The following is a 21958-nucleotide window of genomic DNA, read 5'->3' as shown; positions in this document are numbered from 1 at the left end:
GGTGTGAGTTCTGACCAGAGGCAGCTGGAGGCGACCAGCCTGGAGCTCCGCCCCATACCTCTCCTAGCTGTCCCCCAAGCCGGGGGAGATCAGTATCTCGGTCACCCTGCAACCCGCAGCACAGCACGGGGGAAGCTCCGAGGAGGACGGCGAGGAGCCCTGCAGGATTTCGCCGTGAGCCAGCGAACTGGCATGCGTGCAGTCAGCGGATAGCTGGGCTGCGTAGACATTAATCATTTTGTTTTTGACTTTTCAGTGACCTCTCGCAGGTTTTTCAACCTTACACATTTAGAACCCGGAGGAATAGCACAATCATCATGAGCCGGCCCGGCTTGGTAAGTAAAGGAGTAAGTATCCTTAGTGGTCAGGCCCGGGGGCATCACTTTCAAATGTCATTCTTTCTTGCGATGAGGTGCCCTGCCCACTTGTGTCCGAGAGGAGAAAAATGATTTCACCTGTCTTGTTTGCTGCTTCTGCCGTGGCCATTTTCAGCCTTTGGTGCAAAAAGGAAATCTGGTTCTACATTTTTTTTTTTTCTTGGCCTTGGGACTTGGTGTATGTAAAACATTGTGCATTGTTTTTGGTCACTGCCTGCATCACGCTTGTGAGGGAAGCCTGGATTAATTTCTAATGATAGCTGACGACAGTGGTCTTCATTTGTCTAGGATGCAAAAATCATGGAAATGGCAGCAGAGAGGGTTTATTTGTGTTGGCCAGCGCTATCTATGCAAAGCCAAGTGTCCTTTAAAATGCCTGTATTTGTATTCTCAGGAGAGGGGCTGACGGTGACTGGCTCTATAGCCAGAGCCACCGGGGATCACCTTTTTAGTGGGTCGTGTTGGGAGAAATTATGGTCAGGTTTTTCTAGAGACGTTCTTCACATGCGGAGCCCACTTAGCCTGTCGCTGCAGCCCCCTGGAAGGTATCTGAGATGTAAGCAAATAGACGGCTAAATGGCTGAACCAGATTTCCATAGTCTGCGCCCAAAGGTTCATCAGTTTATTTATAGGAGAGGCTCTCTGACCTCTGAATCATCTAAAATTTATGCACAATTATAATAAGCTTCCAACCCAGTAGTGTGTGAGAAGCAGCAAATCAGACGAGGTACATTTGGGTTAAAGGTGTATCAGCTGCTGCTAGCAAGGGAGGAAGGGGGCAAACAGGAAAGCAGACAGAGGCTTTTTTAAAAAACAGTGAGTCTGTGCCTTAGTATCAGGGCTAAGAGCCTGTTAATCGACCCTGAGGGTGTCATTGGCATTGAACTGGAAGATAACTGACGTTCGTGCGGATACCTGGGTCATTCACCTTTCCCTACGTTATAGGGGTGCCTACACTTGTATGGTATCTTACATGTTGGAGAGCACTTCCACACATTTAGGTCTCATGGCAACCTCTGTGAAGTAGGCAGGGCAAAACATGTTTTTCCCAATTAAAAGAGGCAGCAGCTCAGACTCGGGCGATCGCAGTGACTTGCTGGGAATCACACAATTAGTCAGTGGCAGGGCCATTCTGTTGGACAAAATCTCTTTACGAAAGTGGGCGTGGGGGATGTCACACTTTCAGGAAGGATTTCCAGCTGAGGTGGCTCCACACACCTGAAGAGGGAACTGGTAGCCATCTGGAGGCTTGGTTTACCTCGCCTTCTTCCCTGAGGATGCCAGAAAATACAACTACTGGGTTTTTGGCTGTATGTGTCAAAACCGTTTCTCCGGCTTAGACGGCTGTGGTGCTGATAGCCGCGGCGTAGCAAAGAAGGGAAAATGATTTCTCCCCTCTGCACTTCCGTTGGCTCTTTTCGCAGCTGTGAAGATTGTCATCGGCTCTGGCAGGGCTCATCTCTGAGACCCTTCCCTCTGGCGGCCCGAAAACGCACGTGTTTGCTGAAGGGGCCGTGTGGATCCACTGCGCTTTGTTGATCCCTTTGCTGTCCTCACCCCGTGCCCTCCTCCTTTCTGGTCTGGGATACCTTCCGCTGCCTTTGTCATAATGTCGACTACACCACATGCCTTGTATCACCGTGTACTCACTCTACAAATCTCCATACACTCAGCCTAGGTCTTAACATGCAAAAAGTAAGGTGTTGCTGCTGGAAAGGAGTGGGGGAGGGGGGCTGGTGAAAGAGCCACGCAGGGGACGCTTCCCGATTTGACAACTGATGAGATAGAAAGGCCGGAAAAGGAGGACCCAGGGCGACTGCCCTCTTATTTCGTGATGACCGGGGGAAGAGCGTTGCCTTGGGCCCAGGGAGGGAACTGAGAGGAGTTGCCGGTTGGAAGGGAAGGCAGACACATTCTTTGTAGATGCGTTGGCCGCAAGGCGCTGGGGGTCCCATGCGGGGGTCCCATGCTGTTCTGCAAAGCGATGTTCAGAATCCCTTCCCAAGCTGGAGGCTTCCTGTTTCTCGGCACCTTTCACTGCCAGCAGATGACCCCCCTCACTTTACAGAGAAGGCTGACACCCCTTCCACAGCCCTCAGCTGCTTCTCCCAAAAGGGCCTGTCCCTCCACACGTGGTGCTTGCTGCTCAAGGCTTGGAAGCCGCGGGCTGCCTGGTGGCTTTGCTCGCTCTGCTGTCTCCTGTCTGTCCTGTGTCCTTGCTCTCTGCCTTGCTGGCTCTTTTCCTCCCAGCTGCTTCGCCCGGCTCTCACATCTCATATCTGGAAAACAAGCTTTCCAGCCAGTTTATAATCTCACTGCAAACCATCCTGCAAAAGCCCCTGCCCCCGGCCCGTGGCCTCTTCCCTCGTCTCTCCAGCTCTTTGCTTTACTTCCCGCCACTGACCGGCGCCTCCTTGGGGATCTCAGCTTCTTGCTTCTTGCTCAGCCCATCCGTCGTCCTCGTTGCTGGTACCAGACACGGCCCTGCTGTCCTCTGTCCCAAGTTGACAAGCTGTGTGGGATGACGATGTCCCATCTAAACGTGTGCCTTTCTCCACAGTCAGCTTCTGGCTGTCCTTCCTTTGGCTTTTCTGGTTATTTCGCTGCCTTTGGGGGGTGTTTGGGTTCCCTGATGGGCACATTCATGCTCTCTGCCGCATGATCCTCCTGGAGCCGCTCCTGCCTTATTTATTCGGCCTTAGCATTTTTTCCAATGACTTGTTAAGTGTTTACTAGCAAATATGTATTAACTTTCATAATGGAAAAACAATTTTTTAAAAGGATTTTATTGGTAAAGTTTTTCTCTTTTCAAAGCCTAGCAGAGGCAAAAAGTAAAAGAAAGGGGTGAGGAGTGAATGGATCTCTTTTGAGGTAAAATCTTGCTTCAGTGGATAACTTAACAAAATTTCACCGGAACTAGCTTTTGCCTGTGAAACTTCGAGCAGTTAATTACCATTTTCTACTACTCGGGTTTTAACAGGATAGGGCCTCTTGTGGCAGGGTAATTGTCATATTTGGCTTTATATTACAAATTCATTTTCATTTCATCCTGGAATAAATAGTAGTTATCTACGTATGGCTCTTAGAACCCCGTAAGATGTTGGTGTGAATTGTACTTTGCATTCTGTGGTCAGATTATGATGATTTTGAAGGAACATAATTTGGCCCCCAAATCATTTCATTTTAGTATCGTCACAAAATGATCTCAGGGATTTCTCCTCGTGGCTCAGCAGTAACGAGCCCCACTAGGATCCATGAGGGATGCAAATTTGATCCCTGGCCCCACTCAGGGGGTTAAGGACCTGGTGTTGCCGTGAGCTGTCGTGGAGGTCGTTGATGCGGCTCTGATCTGGCATTGCTGTGTAGTGTAGGCCGGCGGCTGCGGCTCTGATTCGATCCCTAGCTTGGGAGCTTCCATATGCCACACGTATAGCCCTAAAAGGAAAAAAAAAAAAAAAAGATTCAAGGGGAAGCAACAGTTATCTTAAAAATGCACCGTGCCTTCTACATTGATTTGTTTTTTTAACTAGTAAGGTTTGTGATGATAGCGTTAGTGCTCAAACTTTAGCCTTGACTTAGATCGTGCAAGTAAAATCTCCTTATTGCACTTTTGGAGTGTTTCCGATAAACATTAATCATAGACAAAATGTCATATTGGGCTCCTTTGCTTGTCTTCCTCCGTTGGTGTATTGGTAATAACAATGGATAGAATCAGTGGTTTCGCTTTCTCTTCACACAGAGTTCCTTATTTTGCATAAGTGGGGTAATGGCTCTTTCCAAGACCCGGGATCTCCCTTTACATAAATGTGCACAGCTCTGCATTCATTTGGGAAAAATGTAAAAGTCAGTGCCTGTCTAGCGACAGATGGTGCTCCGAGGTTGGACACCTGGTACCCTTGCTAAAGCCTGAATGTTCTGCCTCTCTAGTGCATTAATGTTCAGTGATTTAAAGAGCTAGATTTCTAAGAAGAAAATGAAAAATTACCTAGGAAGAGGTGGTACCCCCGGCACTGACAGCAGACTGCTGATTTGTGCGTCCGAAAATGGTAAATGTTTACTTTTTCTTTCCAGTTGCTGTCATCCTCACCTAATCGTATTCCTAGCAGCAGACTGCATCAAATCAAAAGGGTAAATCTTACTTCCTGGCTCAGATCTCTCATTGTCTGCATTTTACATTGCGGTTTTAGTCTCACTTTGCAGATTTCAATATTAAAAATGAATCAGGCTGCCCCTCTGGTTAGTGGTGGACAGATTAAAGTTCTTCTGAGCGTGCAGATAAAATACAGATGTGGCCCGGGTGACAGTCTTAGAACGTTGGTCCTGTTCTCCTGTGATGATGCAGATGAAGTCGAAAAGCCCTTCTTGTTCTTCTTGAAATAGAGACCCGCGGGGAGAAATGGTATGTTTTCAGCATATGTTTGCCTTTGCAGGAGGAAGGCATGGATATGATGAACCGAGAAACGGCGCATGAAAGGTTAGTCCTTCACAGGCCCAGGGCGTAGCCTAAGCTATGTCTTACGTGCGCGCACTGATGGCCGTTCGTTTTGTCTGTTCTAGAGAAATGCAGAGCGCCATGCAGATAAGCCAATCATGGGATGAAAGTTTGAGCCTGGTAAAGTTTTCCCGTGTCCGCTTGTTTTTGATTTTCTAGGCCCCCTTGTGGTGTTCATTCTGCCATCATTCATTTTCATCCTACACCTCTCCTGGCCCTTCTCTTTTCAACTTGTGAATCCAGTGTTTGATCTCGGCTCTTCCACCAGACTATGAGTTTGCGACTTTTTAGAGTCTGTACATTTCTACTTTTAAAGTGCACGTGTGTTTGTGTAGTAAAGAAGAGCCGGGATGTGTTGCGTTGTGAATTATGAGAAAATACCGCTGTATGTTTACAGAGTGATAGTGACTTCGACAAGCCGGAGAAATTGTATTCTCCGAAAAGGATTGACTTCACTCCTGTTTCTCCTGCACCATCACCCACCAGAGGGCTTGGAAAGGTGAGTTTAGTGACAAGATATTAACTCTCTTTCACACCCTGAGCTAGTTACTCTCTCAAATACACACACACACATCACCTCATTTAAAAAAAAATTTGCATTTTATTGGAGTATAGTTGATTTGCAATGTTGTGTTAGTTTCAGGTGCACAGCAAAGTGGATCAGTTACACATAGACATGGAGCCATTCCTTTTCAGAGTCTTTTCTCAGATCGGTTATTAGAGAGTATTAAGTTGATTTCCCTGTGCTGTACGTATCCTTGTTCCAGTCACCTCATTTTGGATGAATTCAATGATTGGAAGGAAAATGAATAAAAATCTGTGGTAGTTATTTGAAAAAATACCTATCCATCAGTCTATCATGAACATATGTAAAAGACAGACAGCTAAGCAATTCTAAGGTTATTGTTTTTGTCATTTTGAGAAGAACCTTCTGAAAGCTGGAGCACTGGCACGACTTAAATATAATTTTTTCCTAGCAGTGTTTTTCACCATCCTTACAAATGTTTGTGAGCAGCAGTGGGCTACCCCCAAGTCCTGTTTCTAGTCCAAGACGCTTTTCCAGGTAAAGTAAACCTACTTTTTCAATGTGGTTGAAAGACCGTTCATTAGATTTGTCTCTCGGGTGAGCTTTTCTCGCAGCATTTTATGATGGCAATTTTCACAGAGCAAAACTCAAAGAATTTCACAGTGAATATCCGCATACCTACCACCTACATTTTGCCGTTAACATTTTACCGTGTTTATTTTCTTGAGACTTAGCACCAGTTTATACTCATGTAAATATATCCTTTGTGGGGATAAGGAAAAATATGTTTTTTTTTAATTTTTAGGGCCATACCCGTGGCCTATGGCAGGGCCCAGGCTAGGGGTCGAATCGGAGCTGCAGCCGCCGGCCTACCCCACAGCCACAGCAACACAGGATCTGAGCTGAGCCTGCGACCTACACCCCAGCTCACGGCAACGCTGGATCCCTGACGCACTGAGCAGAGAACCCGCATGCTCATGGATACTAGTTGGATTCGTTTCCACTGTGCCACAATGGGAACTCCTGGAAAAACATTTTTAAGATTGTAGACCAGTCAAAATCCCAAGTAACTTGTTAGTAAGGTTTATCTTTTTTTAACTGTTGTGGATATCTTGTCTTATAAAACAATTTTAAAAAATAGCTTAAAATGCCATGTTATTCCAGATTGCCATATGCCAGGTCAGATCATGTAGTAGCGTTTCGGTTACTTGACCTACAACACAGACGTTGTGCCTTTCTCCCTGCATGGCTGTCAGTTGTATGAATTTGCTAAATGCGCTTAATGCCATCCTGTTTGTTTATTCTTTAAAGCAGGAGAAGTCAGAGTCCAGTCAAGTGCATTAGGCCCAGTGTTCTTGGTCCTCTTAAAAGAAAAGGTATGCGTCCCCCTTCTGCTGCTAAACCTAGTCAAGCTGGAATTACAGATTAGAATTTGTCTGCAATTAGTTCAAGGCATGACTCCTTTTTTCCTAAAGAAACAGTGAAATATTCTTTCCAAGGTATGCGTTACTGATGGTAACTTCTGTGAATTCGTTATTTGATACTGTCTGTTTTATTTTACACTGTGTAACTGAATCTTATTCATATATTCATATTATCAATATATATTCCAGAAATTTTGCCTCTCAGTGATCTGAATATAAAAGAGATGCAAGTTGATGCATTGCGGAAATTTCTGCTCATGTCACAGCAAATAAGTCCATAAACATGCTGTATACTCATATGTGAGCCGCCACCAAGTGACGCCTTGACGGAGGGAGACTTGCCTCATATTAGAGTCTCTATGGGGGTTTGATAGAGTGGGGCACTCTCCTGATTACCTTGTTCTACATAAACCACAAAGCCCTAAACAAAAACAGTCTCACTCAGTGCTAGTTTTAGATGCTTATAGAGCACACCCGATGGGGTGTGTTTAAAAAAAAAAAAAAGGCAAAGAAATTTAACCCAGGTTTAGTCTTTATTCCTGGGGATGTAATTGCATGATTGCAAGGGCTGGATGTCATTTTAAGTGAGAGTTTTAATGTTTTTGAAAAAGCAATTCAATCAGTGTCTTGTTTTGTGTGAATCACCTCCAGGGCCAGTAAACAAACCTACTCTTCTAAAGTTACGTAAAATGGATACTTGTGGCTTTGGAGAAAATGTTCCACATTTGAAAAGTGCTATATGTCAGAAAACGTAAAGATGGTGTGCTCTGGGAAATAGATGCTGACATGGTGACATTTGTAATTAGTGAATAAATTTTATTTTATAAACCAATAGTCTTTTTTCTCAATCCTGCTAGGCATTATTTACAGTCCGAAGACACTTCTCAGGAGCTCTTATGTGAAAGTAAAACTTGGGAATTAAAGCTGGTATTGTTATTATTATTCGTTTTAAACATGTCATAGGAAATTGGTGGAAATTAGTATGGTTGTTCGGGTTCAAAGCTATTCCAAAATATACCAGCAGATGGAGGGATTCTTTGCGAGAAAGGGCTAAAGTCTTTTGCTAATGAGGTGTTGAAAGTCAGGCAGCGGCTTCCAAAAGCTGCATATTAAAGCATGGAAAAAAGCAAATGAAAATTAACCTTTCTTGAATTTCAGTAATTTTCGGGATAGCTCCAGAGGAAAGATAATATGAATGAATTAATAATATGGAAAAAAATGAATGTTGCCTTGTGTTCTTCTTTGATCTTTTTACATCATGAGAATCCCGGACAGGTCTAAGTTCATGGTTGCTCGTTTCCCACTGGAGTATAGATAGGACCATCGATTAAATTGTCTTCAGCGTTCAGTTTTAAAGCTCAGATAGGTGTTCCCTTGTGGTGCAGCAGGTTAAGGGTCCAGCATTGTCACTGCAGCTGCTTTTGGTCCCTTCTGTGGCACGGGTTTGATCCCCAGCCCTGGGAACTTCCATACGACGTGGGTGCAGCCAATAAATAGATAAATACATAAAATTCGGATAAACAGCTTTAAAATCAAGATGTGGGTGTGTTTTCAATCATAGCTTACTTGGAAGGGAGCTTTTTCGGTCCAATTTAGAGTTTGTTGGTCTTTGTAGTCCTGATGCAAAGTTTTCCTGGTCCCAGTTCTGAGAACATCTATAGGATTGAAGTAGCCAGTCCATCAGTTTTTCACTAAGCAGCCTAAAGCAGCCTTTGACTGGTATGCTCTTCATCAGACTGCATACTTCTTTTATTATTTTTTTTTATTTTTTTTGTCTTTTTAGGGCCACACCTGTGGCATACGGAAGTCCCCAGGCTAGGGGTTGAATCAGAGCTGCAGCTGCTGGCCTACGCCACAGGCACAGCCATGCCAGATCCGAGCTGTGTCTGCGACCTACACCACAGCTCATGGCAATGCTGGATCCTTAACCCACTGAGCAAGGCCAGGGATCGAACCTGTGACCTCATGGATGCTAGTCAGATTGTTTCCACTGAGCCATGGCAGGAACTCCCAAACTGCATACTTTTGAATCCATTTGACTTCTACTCGGGAAATGTTCTGATAGTGAAACATATAAAATGAATAGTCTTTACTAATCATCTAACATAAATTATTATTTATTGCGAGCTTCGGCTCTTGGGAGATACTCCATTTCTACTGTGCTTAGCCTTGATTCATTTTGCCTAACGCAGTCAGGGTCCTGCTCTTCTGTTAAGGGACACGACTATATAGGTAGCTTGCTCCATATAATAAGTGAGAAGGTGTTTTTAAGGGCTGGTGACTTGGGGGTTGAGGTTATGGAAGTATATTTCTTCTACATTAAAGCAGATGGGAATATAGCGTTCAAGTGACACCTCGAAGTGTTCTAATCTTTGGTTAAACAAAGATCGCCCCATTTTGGCAGCAAGTCTGGATCTGTAAAATTGCTTTATGGCAGCATCATCTTTTCTGTTTTAGGTGAGATGGAGACCGAGAGCCAGCCCAAGAGGCTCTTCCAAGGCACCACCAGTATGCTGTCTCCAGAGGCTACCCAATTGTCTGATCTCAGTTCATGGTAAAAAACCTGGAATAAACCTCCAAAAGGATATTAGGGTAGGATGTATTTTAAAAGGACCACATCGAAAGTGTTTGGGGATCATTTCAAATATATTCGACTTTTTATCCATGCTCCCGAGAGGTGAAATCTCCGTGGAGCTGTAGACAGTGTGAGAAACCAGGTGGTTTGGAAGTCCCCGGTACCTCCTTGGGAAGTGCGTGTCTCTCTTTGGCACCTGCACCTTCATGCCCAGCTCCCGTTAGGTCAGCCTCTCTCGAGGGGTGGTAATGGCGTGGGAGCATGGCAACAGCTGGATGGCTGCAAGAGCTTCTGGGTCGCCCTGGGCCACATGCATTGATTTAGCTGCTCTGCCTGCATCTCGTGTTTTATCCTTTTGACTTTGCAGAGACCACGAGCCTTCTCTTCAGCATGGCATTTTCTAAAGAGCATTGTCTGTTTGTTACAAAATGTTTTTGAAAATTTTGGCGTATTCGGTCACAATGCCGGTAACAGGTTTCGTTTTCATGGTAACACATCAGGTTCCTATGGTCTGTTCACGTAAATTGTTTTGAGTCTTACTCATCCAAGTGTAGACGTCTACCTTCAAGCCCTTCGGCGTTTTTCTTCGAAAGGTCCCTTCTTTCCCTTACCTGAAGTTGAGTACTTGGGAATTCCTGTCGTGACTCAGCAGATGAAGGACCCATGCGTGAGGATGCGGGTTCAATCCCTGGCTTCTCTCAGTGGGTTAAGGATCCGGCATTGCCATGAGCTGTGGTGTAGGTTGCAGACGTGGCTCGGATCCTGCGTTGCTGTGGCTGTGGTGTAGACGGGCAGCTGCAGCCCCGATTGGACCCCTAGCCTGGGAACTTTGTATGCTGCAAGCGTGTGGCCCTAAAGAGAAAAAAAAAAGAAAGAAAAATGAAGTTGAGTACTTGAATGCAGACATACATAATGGAAGGAAGGGGGAAGGATAATAGCAGTGGCCAGGTGATATTTTGAAATCCTGTAGTATGTTTTCATCAGCTCACTGAGCACCCGTGTTCTAGGTGCCATTGCGTAGTACCTTTCAGAAGTGTTTTGTTCCCTGAGTTTTATGGCTAAGGATTTTTTTTTTCTTAGAGCCCCAGAGGGCATTCACTTTAAAATAAAAAGATGGTGCCCTCTAAGTGGAAGAATCATGAAAGCCACTTATAAGTTATACAGACTGACAATTCCATCTTTCCAAATCAATTATTCATTGTTTTGTCCAAGATAACCTCTACTTCTGTTTGCCCAAGAGGTCACAGACTATTCGAGCTCATTAGACTCGTTGATCAGTACTGTTCTAACCTTGGAACAGATGCCTTTTAGGTTGTTCTAGCTATTTTCAGCCCCACACTCCCTCTTCTCTCTCATCCCTGTCTGTCCTTGGTAGCCCGGTGCTAATTTTGGTACAGAGTGCCTTTCCAGGTATGTACATGATTGCAAAGAGAAAACGTCTAAAGCTTGTCGAGAGGACTACTGGGTGAAACTCAATACTTCATGGAAACTGCGTATCGCTTTTATGGTAAAGTGTGTTTTAATATAGGCACATGGCATTATAAATAGATCGGTTTACCCAGTTACTAACCGAGTAACCCAGTTCACGTTAAAAGATAGGAAAGCATTTGCCAAGCCTAAACCATGCCGGGTGAGGGGATTGTTTTTATTTTTTTTTAAACGTGGTTGTAGGCTGACTGTGCTCGATGTCATGAAACAGGGTCACGCAAATGAGTAAGAAAGGAAAGAGAACGTATGCTGGTCACCAGAGGCCCTCTCCTTGTGCAGACATCATGCCTCTGAGCAGCACAAGCTAAGCAGTCCGTGGTGGTGGCTGTTAGGAGGCTTCTGGTTCTGTTGCCACCCCTCTCATCCTCTATAGGCCTGGGGGAGCCCCGGGAACGTCAGCATTGGGGATGAAGGGTGCTTTTGATCTGTAAACACCAAACCCGGCGCCTCCCACTGGAGAGACGCGTGTTATTCATGGCCACTCAAGAGTGTGCTAACCAGCCAACGCGTGGCTCCAGTAATAGGTTAAAACAGAACGGATTCACTTTGCTGTACACCTGAGACCAACACAACATTGTGAGTCAACTACACTCCAATAAAAGTGTTTCTGAAAAGGAGAAGACAGGCAGTGTGAACTAACTTTATTCCTCAAAGTTCACAAAACTAGCCGTCCAAGATACTTAGTTGATTAAACTTTCAAGTGATGTTTGATTCATTTTATTTATTTATTTATTTATTGCTTTTTAGGGCCGCACCCGAGGCACATGGAGGTTCCCAGGCTCAGGATCTTATTGGAGCTGGAGACGTCGGCCTACGCCAGAGCCACAGCAACACAGGATCCGAGCTGTGTCTGCAACCCACACCACAGCTCATGGCAACGCCGGATCCTTAACCCACTGAGCAAGGCCAGGGATGGAACCTGCAACCTTATGGTTCCTAGTCGGATTCCTTAACCACTGCGCCACGACGGGAACTCCTCAAGTGACGTTTTTAGGAAGTTTGTAGCATTTGGACTTCTGAGGCTATTAAAGCATAAAATTGCACTAAGATTTTTAGCACACCTTGCAGGTTGATATTGCTGACATTTATGTCTGCAATTAAGAGAATTTAAATATGAGTTGTTCATGATTTGTAAAAATTGGATTTGCTTTTGCAGAAACTTTTTTCCTATCTCTTTAAAGCAGTTTCATTGATCAGACAGCCATATTCTTAGAAAAGGGGACAGAGAGAGGAGCTAGCTGTGTTCTATTGCCAAGGATACCAATCTACTTGATAACTAAGGAGACAGTTTATATACATTTGGGGGAGAGAACAGGTATCAGATCATTAGTAGGTATTAGCTCATCGTTTAAGTCATTACTTAATTTTTAAATAACATGGAGTGGAGCAGGTTTGTTCCACAAAGAAAAGATGGGTTTTAAAACTTGGAAGTTTACCTATTAGATGGTGATCTTTAAAATCTCACATCTTCGAAGTATAAATTAAACGTGAAGTTTGCATCGGGACCCATTTGGAGTTTGTGTCTGGTGTTCCAACTGCTGTCCAAAGGAGTAGTAAGCCTGCTTTTTGCAAACAGATTTTTGACTAAGCACTCGGCAGTCTCTGCCAACCAAGGCTGGGGGACGTTGTTAACCCCAAGGCGGGAATGACGTCATTCTGCCTTTAGTCCTTATGAACATCCAGTTTGACCATAGCTTGAAAGTACACCTTTGCAAGGGGGATTCGCTCCAAGGTTGGGAAGTCTTGTTTTGCTCCTCATTCTTTTTGAAATAGGACTGCCTGTGGCGTGCTGTTGAAATACAGGCGTTTTCAGGGCTGCTAACTGTGTAGTAAGCGACGGTCTATTTCTCTGACAGAAAAGGAGAAAGTCTTCCATGAAATTGCTTGCCCAGTGCCTTAGCGTTACTGTGACTGCTGATTTAACCTTTATGGTGTTTATTTTCATGTTTTTCATTAGATTCAGTGGTTTTAACGTTATTTTTAATGTCATGTGACATGGCAAGACAATTTTTTCATGCGTCTGTGACACGTACGAAGAATAAGGCTTAACGATGGCTTAGTTAATGGTAGAAGCGTTTACACACACTTTGAAGATGTTCGTGTGAGCAGCTTAGACTTCTGTGCTGATACTTTCTTGGTGATAAAGACTAATATTTTTTTGAAGGAGTAAATAGCTATATTGCTTTGCCAGGCAAAAGGGGACACAGTGGGCTCATGCCTTCAAAACCTGTGTGTCTCCAAGAGTAATATATTTATTGATTGACTTTTAATTATTTTTTTTCTTTTTAGGGCCGCACCCGTAGCATATGGAGAGGCCCAGGCTAGGGGTCGAATCAGAGCTACAGCCGCCAGCCTACACCATAGCCACAGCAATGCAGGATCCTTAACCCACTGAGCGAGGCCAGGGACACAACCCGCATCCTCAGGGTTACTAGTTGGGTTTGTTACCGCTGAGCCACAATGGGAACTCCAAGAGTAATATTTTTAATTCAACTTTTTTCTTCCAGTTTTATGGAGATATAACTGACACACAGCACTGTATGAGTTTAAGGTGAGCATCATGGGTTGATTTATAGTATGAAACGATGACCACAGTAAGTTGAGTCAACATCCATCATCCCATATAGGTCTAACATTAAAGAAATAGAAAAAGAATTTTGGGAGTTCCCGTTGTGGCGCAGTGGTTAATGAACCCGACTAGGAACCATGAGGTTGAGGGTTCGATCCCTGGCCTTGCTCCGTGGGTTAAGGATCCGGCGTTGCCATGAGCTGTGGTGTAGGTTGCAGACGCGGCTCGGATCCCATGTTGCTGTGGCTCTGGCGTAGGCCAGCAGCTACAGCTCCGATTCGACCCCTAGCCTGGGAACCTCCCTATACTGCAGGTGTGGCCTTAGAAAAAACAAAAAAGAAAAAGAATGTTGTTCCTGTGATAAGAGCTCTTAGGATTTGACTCTCGGCAGCTTTGTTTTTTTAGCATGTACGGTGCTGTTGTCTTTATCATGTTGTACCTTACATCCCTGTAAGTGACAGTGGGAACGATCGTGTTTCAACACATGCTCTTAAAAACTTAGAGGTTGGGCAGCAAGCTGGTGCTGGGTCTTTGTAAGGTAAGATAGTGGAGACTGGAGAGCATATCCTATGGACCAGTTTAACCCATTCCAAGGGCCGGCGGGGATGCCCTGTAGTCGGACCTTATACCGAAATCTGTGCGGGGGTTGGCAGGGTTGTGGCTAATTCCTAGCACATTTACCTGCCTGCCATTAATCAGATAGAGCCCAGTTTACGGACTGGACAAGGCACAGAGTGGCTCGACCAGATGGGTGACAGCACGAGTCACACTGGACAAGGTATTTTTGTTCATTTTTTAAAGTTTTATTGAAGTATAGTTGATTTACAATATTATGATGATTTCTGCTGTGCAACAGTGATTCAGTTCCATATGCACACATATCCATTCTCTCAGGTTCTTTTCCCACAGAGATGATCACAGAATACTGGGCAGAGTTCCTCGTATTATACAGCTGTCCCCACTGGGCACTAATTCCATAGACCTCAGGGTGCCTATGCCAGTCCCAAACCCCCAGTCCCTCCCTCCCACGCCCCCCACCTGTCCCCTTTTTGTTGTTGTTGTTGTTTTGGGGTTTTTTGGTTTTTGTTTTTGTGCTTTTTAGGGCCACACCCATGGCATATGGAGGTTCCCAGGCTAGGGGTCGAATCTGAGCTACAGCTGCCAGCCAGTGCCTCAGCCACGGCAATACCAAATCCGAGCCACGTCTTCGACCCACACCACAGCTCACGGCAATGCCGGATCCTTAACCCACGGGTCGAGACTAGGGATTGAACCTGCAACCTCATGGTTCCTAGTTGGATTCGTTTCCACTGCACCACAATGGGAACTCCACCCCACCTGTCCCCTTTGGTAACCATAAGTTTATTTTCAAAATCTGTGATAGACAACCTAATTTTGTTGGTACTTTATCATTGAAAGTTTTAATGATTCCCTTATCCTTTCACCTTCAGGTTTTGGTTTTTGTTTTTGTTTTTGTTTAGATAAAGAGCATGACTTTAACAGCCGCAGATATTTTTGGTAGTCCCTATTGCCTCAATATGTATAGTCAGTGGCAAGAATGAATTAGCGTACTTTTGTTTCATGTACTCCGGTGTCCGATTTGTTGTTTAGGTCCTTTGCTTTCCTGCCATTGTCTGGCTTTGGACCGTTAGTGCAAGGTTCATTGGCACCGCCATCGGAGTTTGAACTAGAAAAGAAAAAAGAGAGACAAACAAATCGAACCATGCTTCGTTGCTTTTAGAAGCCCTGGTAGAATGTTTCGTAGAAGACACTGTGAAAATCACTATCGTACAGCAGTGTCTCTAGGGATTAAAGGAACCACAGAGGTCTTGCTGTATTAACAGTGGGTGGTTTGAGAGCTGTCGTCACTGCTTCCATGACCATGTGCTGTCGTGCCAGATTAATTAGAACGGAGACTAGATTTCAGTTTGGAGAAAATACCTGGTTCAGGGTTTAGCAGGCTCTGAATTTAAATTGCACCAGAGACTAAATGTAAATACACTATATTTTTCTGTTAATGAACAAAATTACCTATGTATTATTTTTTGCTGTTGTTGCTTTTGTTTTTGGGCCGCATCTGCAGCATATGGAGGTTCCCAGGCTAGGGATCGAATCGGAGCTATAGCTGCCGGCCTATAGCACAGCCACAGCCACGCAGGATCTGAGCTGCATCTGCGACCTACACCACAGCTCACGGCAACGCCAGATCCTTAATCCACTGAGAGAGGCCAGGGATCGAACCCGCAACCTCATGGTTCCTAGTCAGATTTGTTTCTGCTGCGCCACAATGGAAACTCCAGAAAAATATATATTCTTGAAAAAATATATGAAGCGAAATGGTCAGACTTTTTCCCCCGTAGTAACTTCCCCACTTGCTTGTTTCTTTAAAGTAATCCGCAGTGTTAGAAGACAGATTTCAGGGCGTGAGTCATGTTCTCTGTTTGTGAAGGAATACAGGATTCCCCTCAGCAAGCAGGTCTTATTGCAAATAGGGTCTTTAACCCAGGGCTCGCCAGAACTCTGGTTGGAATAAGAAAGTATTTATATTTGGATTATCTGCTCGGTGGCCAGATTTTAATCTAAGCCTGGTTCTTCCTGCCAAGTAGCGGAGACCGTGTCCTTCGGCTTCTTAGCCAATATGTGCTGGAGGAAAGTAAATTCATTTTAATATTAGTCTGGGCAAAATGCTGCAGGAGGAAAAGTCACATGTGTTCCAAAGGTAAATACAGAGGTCTTTTGATTTTCCAATGTCTTAGATTATCTGTGCGACTTGCTTTTGGTACTTTGAATAATTCATATTTTAGACCCTTTTTGCCATTTGGTGGAAAAATACCAGAGCCAGCTAAATTTTCCGAACTTTGTCCTTAAAAGTGGTATTATTAATGACTCATTTGACAGCAGTAAGCATAGAGTAGGAGTACTGTGGAATATACTGTTTCCATTTTTATTTTTACTTTTCCAAAGCCTATTTGTATTCTGTTTCCACCTAAAAGCAATCCACAGGCAATAGAAAGAAATGATGTTTTGAAGGAAAATAAAAGCGTAGAGAAGCTGGGGTGGGGAAGTTAATTTCATTAAGGGTGTATAGAACCCAGAATCTTCCAAATGTATCGAAGGTTGCTTAACAACAGAAATATATCACCTTGGAAATTCATCAAAACGATAATAGCAAAGACATAACATTTAGTCTCAGAGTGGTTTAGACCAGAATGGGCTTTTGCAAAGGAGCTAGTGATCAACTTACACTGGAGCCCATATTTGCGGATTCTTAATTCCTCCACCAATTCTATGCTTTGTTTCCTTTTCAAAAAAAAAAAAAAAAAAAAAAAAGCATGTGTGCGTAGATCCTAAAACTGCCTGACTCGCTCTCCAGCTTTCTCTGATCGTGTTGCCCTTGCTCTCTGTGCTATAGCCATACTAGCCTGCTTTGGGCTTCTGGAAATAACCCTCACTTCCTCCCCAACCTTACCCGGTTAATGCCTACTCATCTTTCAGATGACTGCTCAGACCTCACCTCTGCGGAGCCCCGTTCCTCCCGATTCCTCCAAATTACGTCAGGTCACCCATGTAACATAGACTCTCAGAGCCCCTTGTATCTTTACCACTTTGATCACAGATTGAAATGATGTATGTATCAGCATGGTCGTGACAAGGTCTCCTGTACGCTACTGTAAATGAGATGAGGGCAGGGGTCACGTCTGTCTTACAGACCATTGTATTTCTGATATCTAGCATACACCCTGCATGTGCAGGTACTCAGTAGATACTGGAGTACATGAGTGAGTGAATGAGTGAGTTTGGGCCAGATAGAGAGCATAGAGCTTACATGTTGGATTGATCAAATCACAGCCAGGAGGGCAGCCTGCAGTCAGATCGTTAAGGCTGTCAGCTGTGAGTGACTCATGAGGCAGGCCAGCTGCATTGGTGGGAGCCCTGGGAGCCTGGGCTGCATGGGTCAGGTATCCCCAGGCTGGGTTCTAGAAGCAATTGCTGCCCAGATCAGGAGCTTTAGTGGAAGGATAAGAGCTGAAGCCAGTTGTCAGGATTAAAGAGCCAGACAGACTGGGAGAGTATTGGGTCTGTGGATATGGAGCCTTTTAGACACTTGACCGGATGGTGACTGGAGGGGTCAAAGAAAGGAGCCTTTCAGAAATAGGATGGACCGACCTTTGAGTTTTTGAAAGCAATAGGAAAGGAGATAATGTAAGAAATTCCTACACGGAGACGAATTTAAAAGGCAAATAATGGAGGAATCAGAAAAAGAAAAAAGAAAAGATGTGTGCTTGAATTGAAGGCTTTTTGGGAGAGGGGAAGTGATAAAATCTAGAGCGGCTGAGAGAGTGTTCTGCAATGGAGGGACCATGGAGCAGTGTACTTGCTAGACTACTTCAGACGGTCCTGGGTCCCCCGGCGGGTAACCAGGCCTCGTACTCTAAGGCTGGTGGGAAGGTAAGAAGCGAAATACAAGGGTGAGAATGTCTTGCGCTGAAGGTAGGGGAACTCGCTCCCGAAAACCACGACCCGTCACGAGGGACACTCACTGTTGGACCTTCTGGTGCTTCCAGGAGCGCACCCAGGTGACACAGAACCTTGAGGGTTTGACTTGGGGTTTCCGTGACTTTGTCCTTGCCGCATGTATCTGGCTATAGTACATTAATCTGGTTTTGCTGTGGCTTTTATGCTCTTTATTATTTACAAATGCTGTGCTGACCCGTGAGTTCCTGAAACCATGTCGTTGCATGTTATGTTTGCCTTTACCCTGATAGATGCATCTGCTTATAATTCTTTTTGTTTGTCTTCAGTTCAGATATTTTGGATGGCAGTAGTAGCGGCAGTGGCTTATCCTCAGACTTGCTGGTTAAAGGCAGCGCAACCGCAGAGGCTCCAGTAGCATGTTCCAATTCACGCGCTCCGTTCATCTTGATGGATGATCTCTCACCCAAGTGACTTACCCATTTCTGACTCAGTGTCCTAACTGCTGTTTCCTGCACAAAACACTCAGTGAGGAGCCCAGGGAACTTTGATCCATAATGAGGATTAAAGTGTTACTGATCGAAACCATTTCTGTGCCGTTCTTTTTTGGCACCTGTCTTCTCCAAAGTGTTGATTTTTACGAGTAGTAGGAACCTTATGTCTCCTTTTGCCGATCTCATTTTGAACTCATGACTAAATCTCAAATACTCAGTTTCTATTGCTTTGAGTGTATATATGTGTGTGTGTATATATATATATATATATATATTTTTTTTTTTTTTCCCCCCCTCAGTGCCTCAAAGAGCACCTATTTTAGGATCTATACGTTTAAGGAAAGCATTCATGTGTCGTTTTGTTAATGGTTCTTTTCCCCAGCAGATGTGACAGCTCGAGTTGATCAGAAATTCTCTTGCTTGAGAGATTTTTTTGGGGCTCTTCTCTCTTTCCGCATCGTTTCCGATCTCTAACTCGCCATATTCGTCCAACTGCTTTTGATCATATTACATTTTTCTTTTTCTGCATCTGCTTAAAGTACCTTATTTCGTTTCCCTTTCCTGTTGGAGCTGCTTCCTTGTCATTCCTCACCGAGGGGAAAAAACATGGCGTTGCTTTCATTGCTGCCCATGTCGCTTCTTTGCTGTTGGGAGTGTGTGACCCGAGGATGGGTTTTAGTGCCCAGAATGTACACGAGCTCAGAGGATGCCTGGGTTAGCCAGCACAGCTGCTTAGGACTCAGCCAGCACAGTTGTTGATGTTTTTCTCCCCGCACCGGTTGCCGTAAGGAATATATAAAATATTGTTAATGTTTCTAGGTGGTGTTATCAAGGAGAAGAAATCCCTGCCTTGACCAGATGTGTGGAGCATCTACAAATGAATGAATAATGTTCTTTACACCCAAACCCCTGTGTAGAAAAGCGTGTGCGGCGCTTGACAGCTTGTCTCAGATGGTGTCACGGGGCCTCGGGGTCCGTGTCGCTCTGTAAAGACCTGCGCCGTCAGGTAGGGTAGAAGGGGGGCTTTCTGTGTCCGATTGCCACAGACTGTGTCGACTGCTGCTTTCTTTCTCATTACTTTTTTTTTGTCATTGGAGCCGTTTGCTCTGTCGTGCGGTGAGTGGTGCTGCCAACTGCCTTTTGGTTCTCGTGCGGCCCCCGGAATCAAAGTCCAGTTCTTGCACACGCTGCCTCCTAGGAGCTGCGCGAGTCAATGTCCTTGTGCATTCCGCTTTTAAGAAGCTGTCTGAGCTGTCACCAGTGTACCCGATAGGACGTCTGCGGTATCATAAATTACTTCACATTTAAAAGAGGAAAATCCTGATTGAGCTTTTTGTAAAAAAACAAAACCAAAACCAAAACCCGAGTGTAACCTATTGCAGTGTTATTTCTTATTTAAAACTCTTTGCAAAAATGTCCTTGTGGTAGATGGCTTTTAATGTTCAGACATGGTGTTTGGATTGTCTGTATTTAATATGCAAATTTGCCTGCTAGGACCAGAATATTCCATTTTCCAATGAATGTAAAAAACGAAAACTACTGCATCTGTGTCTTTTGAAGTCAAAGGTCCTTGCGTTTTAAAGGAAGATGATGGCTTAGGGGGTACTCACTGGTAGTACTGCAGGGCTCGAAGGGAAACCTCTTCTCCTTGAATTACAAGAGCACAGCACTTAGCTTGCCGTAAGTAGTTCTCTTGTAAGCATCGGCTGTGGTGTCTATTACGAATCGTGATAACCGCCATCACAGCCATTCATGGCTTTATTTCTCATCTTGGCTTTCACCTGGGCAGAGCCCATAATCCTTGAAACCTGACATGAATGTATATATCATGAAGATTGTTCTCTCTATGCCATTTTAAAGAAAAATTACTTTGATGGTATTCAGTGTATTTATTGTTTGTGAAAGAACCATGTTGAAAGTTTCTGCTGATATGATACTGAGAGGTGGTTTTCTCTTATAAAATATTTATCCACCTGCAATCTCTTTTCTTTGCCTTAAAGGGACACTTCGGGCCATCACTTTTTGGCTTGAATTTAGGACTCTTAAGACATAACCTTTGGAATGTGATCACTTTAAAAGTTATTTTTGAAATTCAGTGGCGGGGTAGAATTGAGACAGGAAAATAAATTGCTCCAATGGTACGAGAACTAGGCGAGGTGACATTTTTTTCTGTTTAAACCAAGGTTCATCGTTACTGTTTAAAGTGACTAGAAAGTTAAGTTTATGCAGGGATCGTTTTGGCATAAATAAAGAAATAGAGACGCTAACCTTCAGATGAGTTTTGTTGACAGTACTCCTTTATTTTTATAAAAGTTTAATATTTGACAAGTGATCATTGTTATAAAGTAAAAATGTTTCTTCCTATTCTAATACGATATCATATTTCAGGCCTGATTTGAAACAAGTACAAGAGATGATACGATAAAATTTAAGAGATGCTCTTTTTGCCGGACTGACTTATGTAATCACTGTGTTTCCCAATGACTGCTTTTGGAATACTAGGAAGTTTTGTGAAATGCCGACCTTTGTGTATATCTTAGAATGCCAGTTTAATAAAGTGTGTACACGTGCATAGAATTCGGTGACATTTTCTCAGCCTCTCTCTTTTAGTCTCATCAATTATTTTCTGCCTCCGTGTCCCAGTCTCGCATTCTCTAAGTACTGTCCAGCTTTGAAGCAAAGGAGACCTGGAACACGAAAGGCCTAGGAGCTGTTTTGAAGTTGGGGGTCCTTCCCCAGACAAAGAGAAACCTCTGCACATAATCTGTCACGTTTCCAAGAGCATTTTGGAGAACTTGACAGTGTAGAAGGTTCCTGCCAAGGCCACACATATTTCTTACTTGTTTGGGATTTCTTTTATCTTACTACTTTTTTACTCCTAAGACGCTCAGTTGTTTTTGGAACGCGTTGGGGCGGGGGTAGGCAGGCAAAAAATAAAAGCCTTTCTTTCATACATGACTCGGGTTATAAACATTCGTTTTTCTTTTCAGTACTTAGAACATACATAAACTATTTTATTTTACACTTTATTTACACAGAAACGTTGCAAGAATAGCCCAAAGAACTCGCATATATGTCTCACCCGGTTTACCCACATGTTAATATTGAACCACATTAGTTTCATCCCTCCCACTCTCTTGTGTGTGTGTGTGTGTGTGTCTGTGGCACACATATTTTTTCTGAACCATCTCAGAGTAAGTTACAGACATGATACCCTATTACTCTGATGTGCCTCCGTGTGGATTTCCTAAAGACAAGGACATTCTAAATAACCGCCTTGCACACATCAAAATCAGGAAATTAACCCTGATATAAAACTATCTCATCTAGGAAGATAATATAAGAAAATAGTTCCCATTGTGGCTCAGTGGGTTGTGAACCCAACTAGGATCCATGAGGATGCAGGTTTGATCCCTGGCCTCACTCCGTGGGTTAAGGATCCGGTATTGCCACAAACTGTGGCATAGGTTGCAGATGCACCTCGGATCTGCTCAGATCTGGCGTGGCTGGGGCTGTGGTGTAGTCTGGCAGCTGCAGCCC

At 44.2% G+C, this 21958-nt stretch overlaps 1 protein-coding gene across 33 annotated transcripts in view; it reads left to right on the top strand.

The window, feature by feature from the left end:
* FAM122B (family with sequence similarity 122B) overlaps positions 1 to 21958 on the top strand; it is a 47689-nt gene that overhangs the window by 2855 nt on the left and 22876 nt on the right. Inside the window, exons 2-12 of one of the 33 annotated variants that reach the window (XR_002340746.1) lie at positions 257 to 347; positions 4449 to 4505; positions 4808 to 4851; positions 4935 to 4989; positions 5267 to 5368; positions 5847 to 5932; positions 6707 to 6771; positions 9277 to 9373; positions 13390 to 13433; positions 19238 to 19424; positions 19516 to 20995. Coding sequence is in view for 30 of the 33 variants with exons in the window: in XM_021080311.1 (XP_020935970.1) it covers positions 257 to 347; positions 4449 to 4505; positions 4808 to 4851; positions 4935 to 4989; positions 5267 to 5368; positions 5847 to 5932; positions 6707 to 6771; positions 9277 to 9373; positions 18254 to 18398 (742 nt within the window). In the remaining 3 variants the exon portion in view is untranslated. Of the gene's footprint in view, positions 1 to 256; positions 348 to 4448; positions 4506 to 4807; positions 4852 to 4934; positions 4990 to 5266; positions 5369 to 5846; positions 5933 to 6706; positions 6772 to 9276; positions 9412 to 13389; positions 13604 to 18253; positions 20996 to 21958 lie in introns of those variants that run through there. The other 32 variants (XR_002340745.1, XR_002340744.1, XM_021080330.1 and 29 more) reach the window with 32 other exon arrangements.

The sequence above is a fragment of the Sus scrofa genome, chromosome X, assembly GCF_000003025.6.
Source record: "Sus scrofa isolate TJ Tabasco breed Duroc chromosome X, Sscrofa11.1, whole genome shotgun sequence".
Classification (NCBI taxonomy): domain Eukaryota; kingdom Metazoa; phylum Chordata; class Mammalia; order Artiodactyla; family Suidae; genus Sus; species Sus scrofa.
Note: the sequence above shows the minus strand (reverse complement) of the source record. Positions and strands in the feature narration are given on the sequence as shown.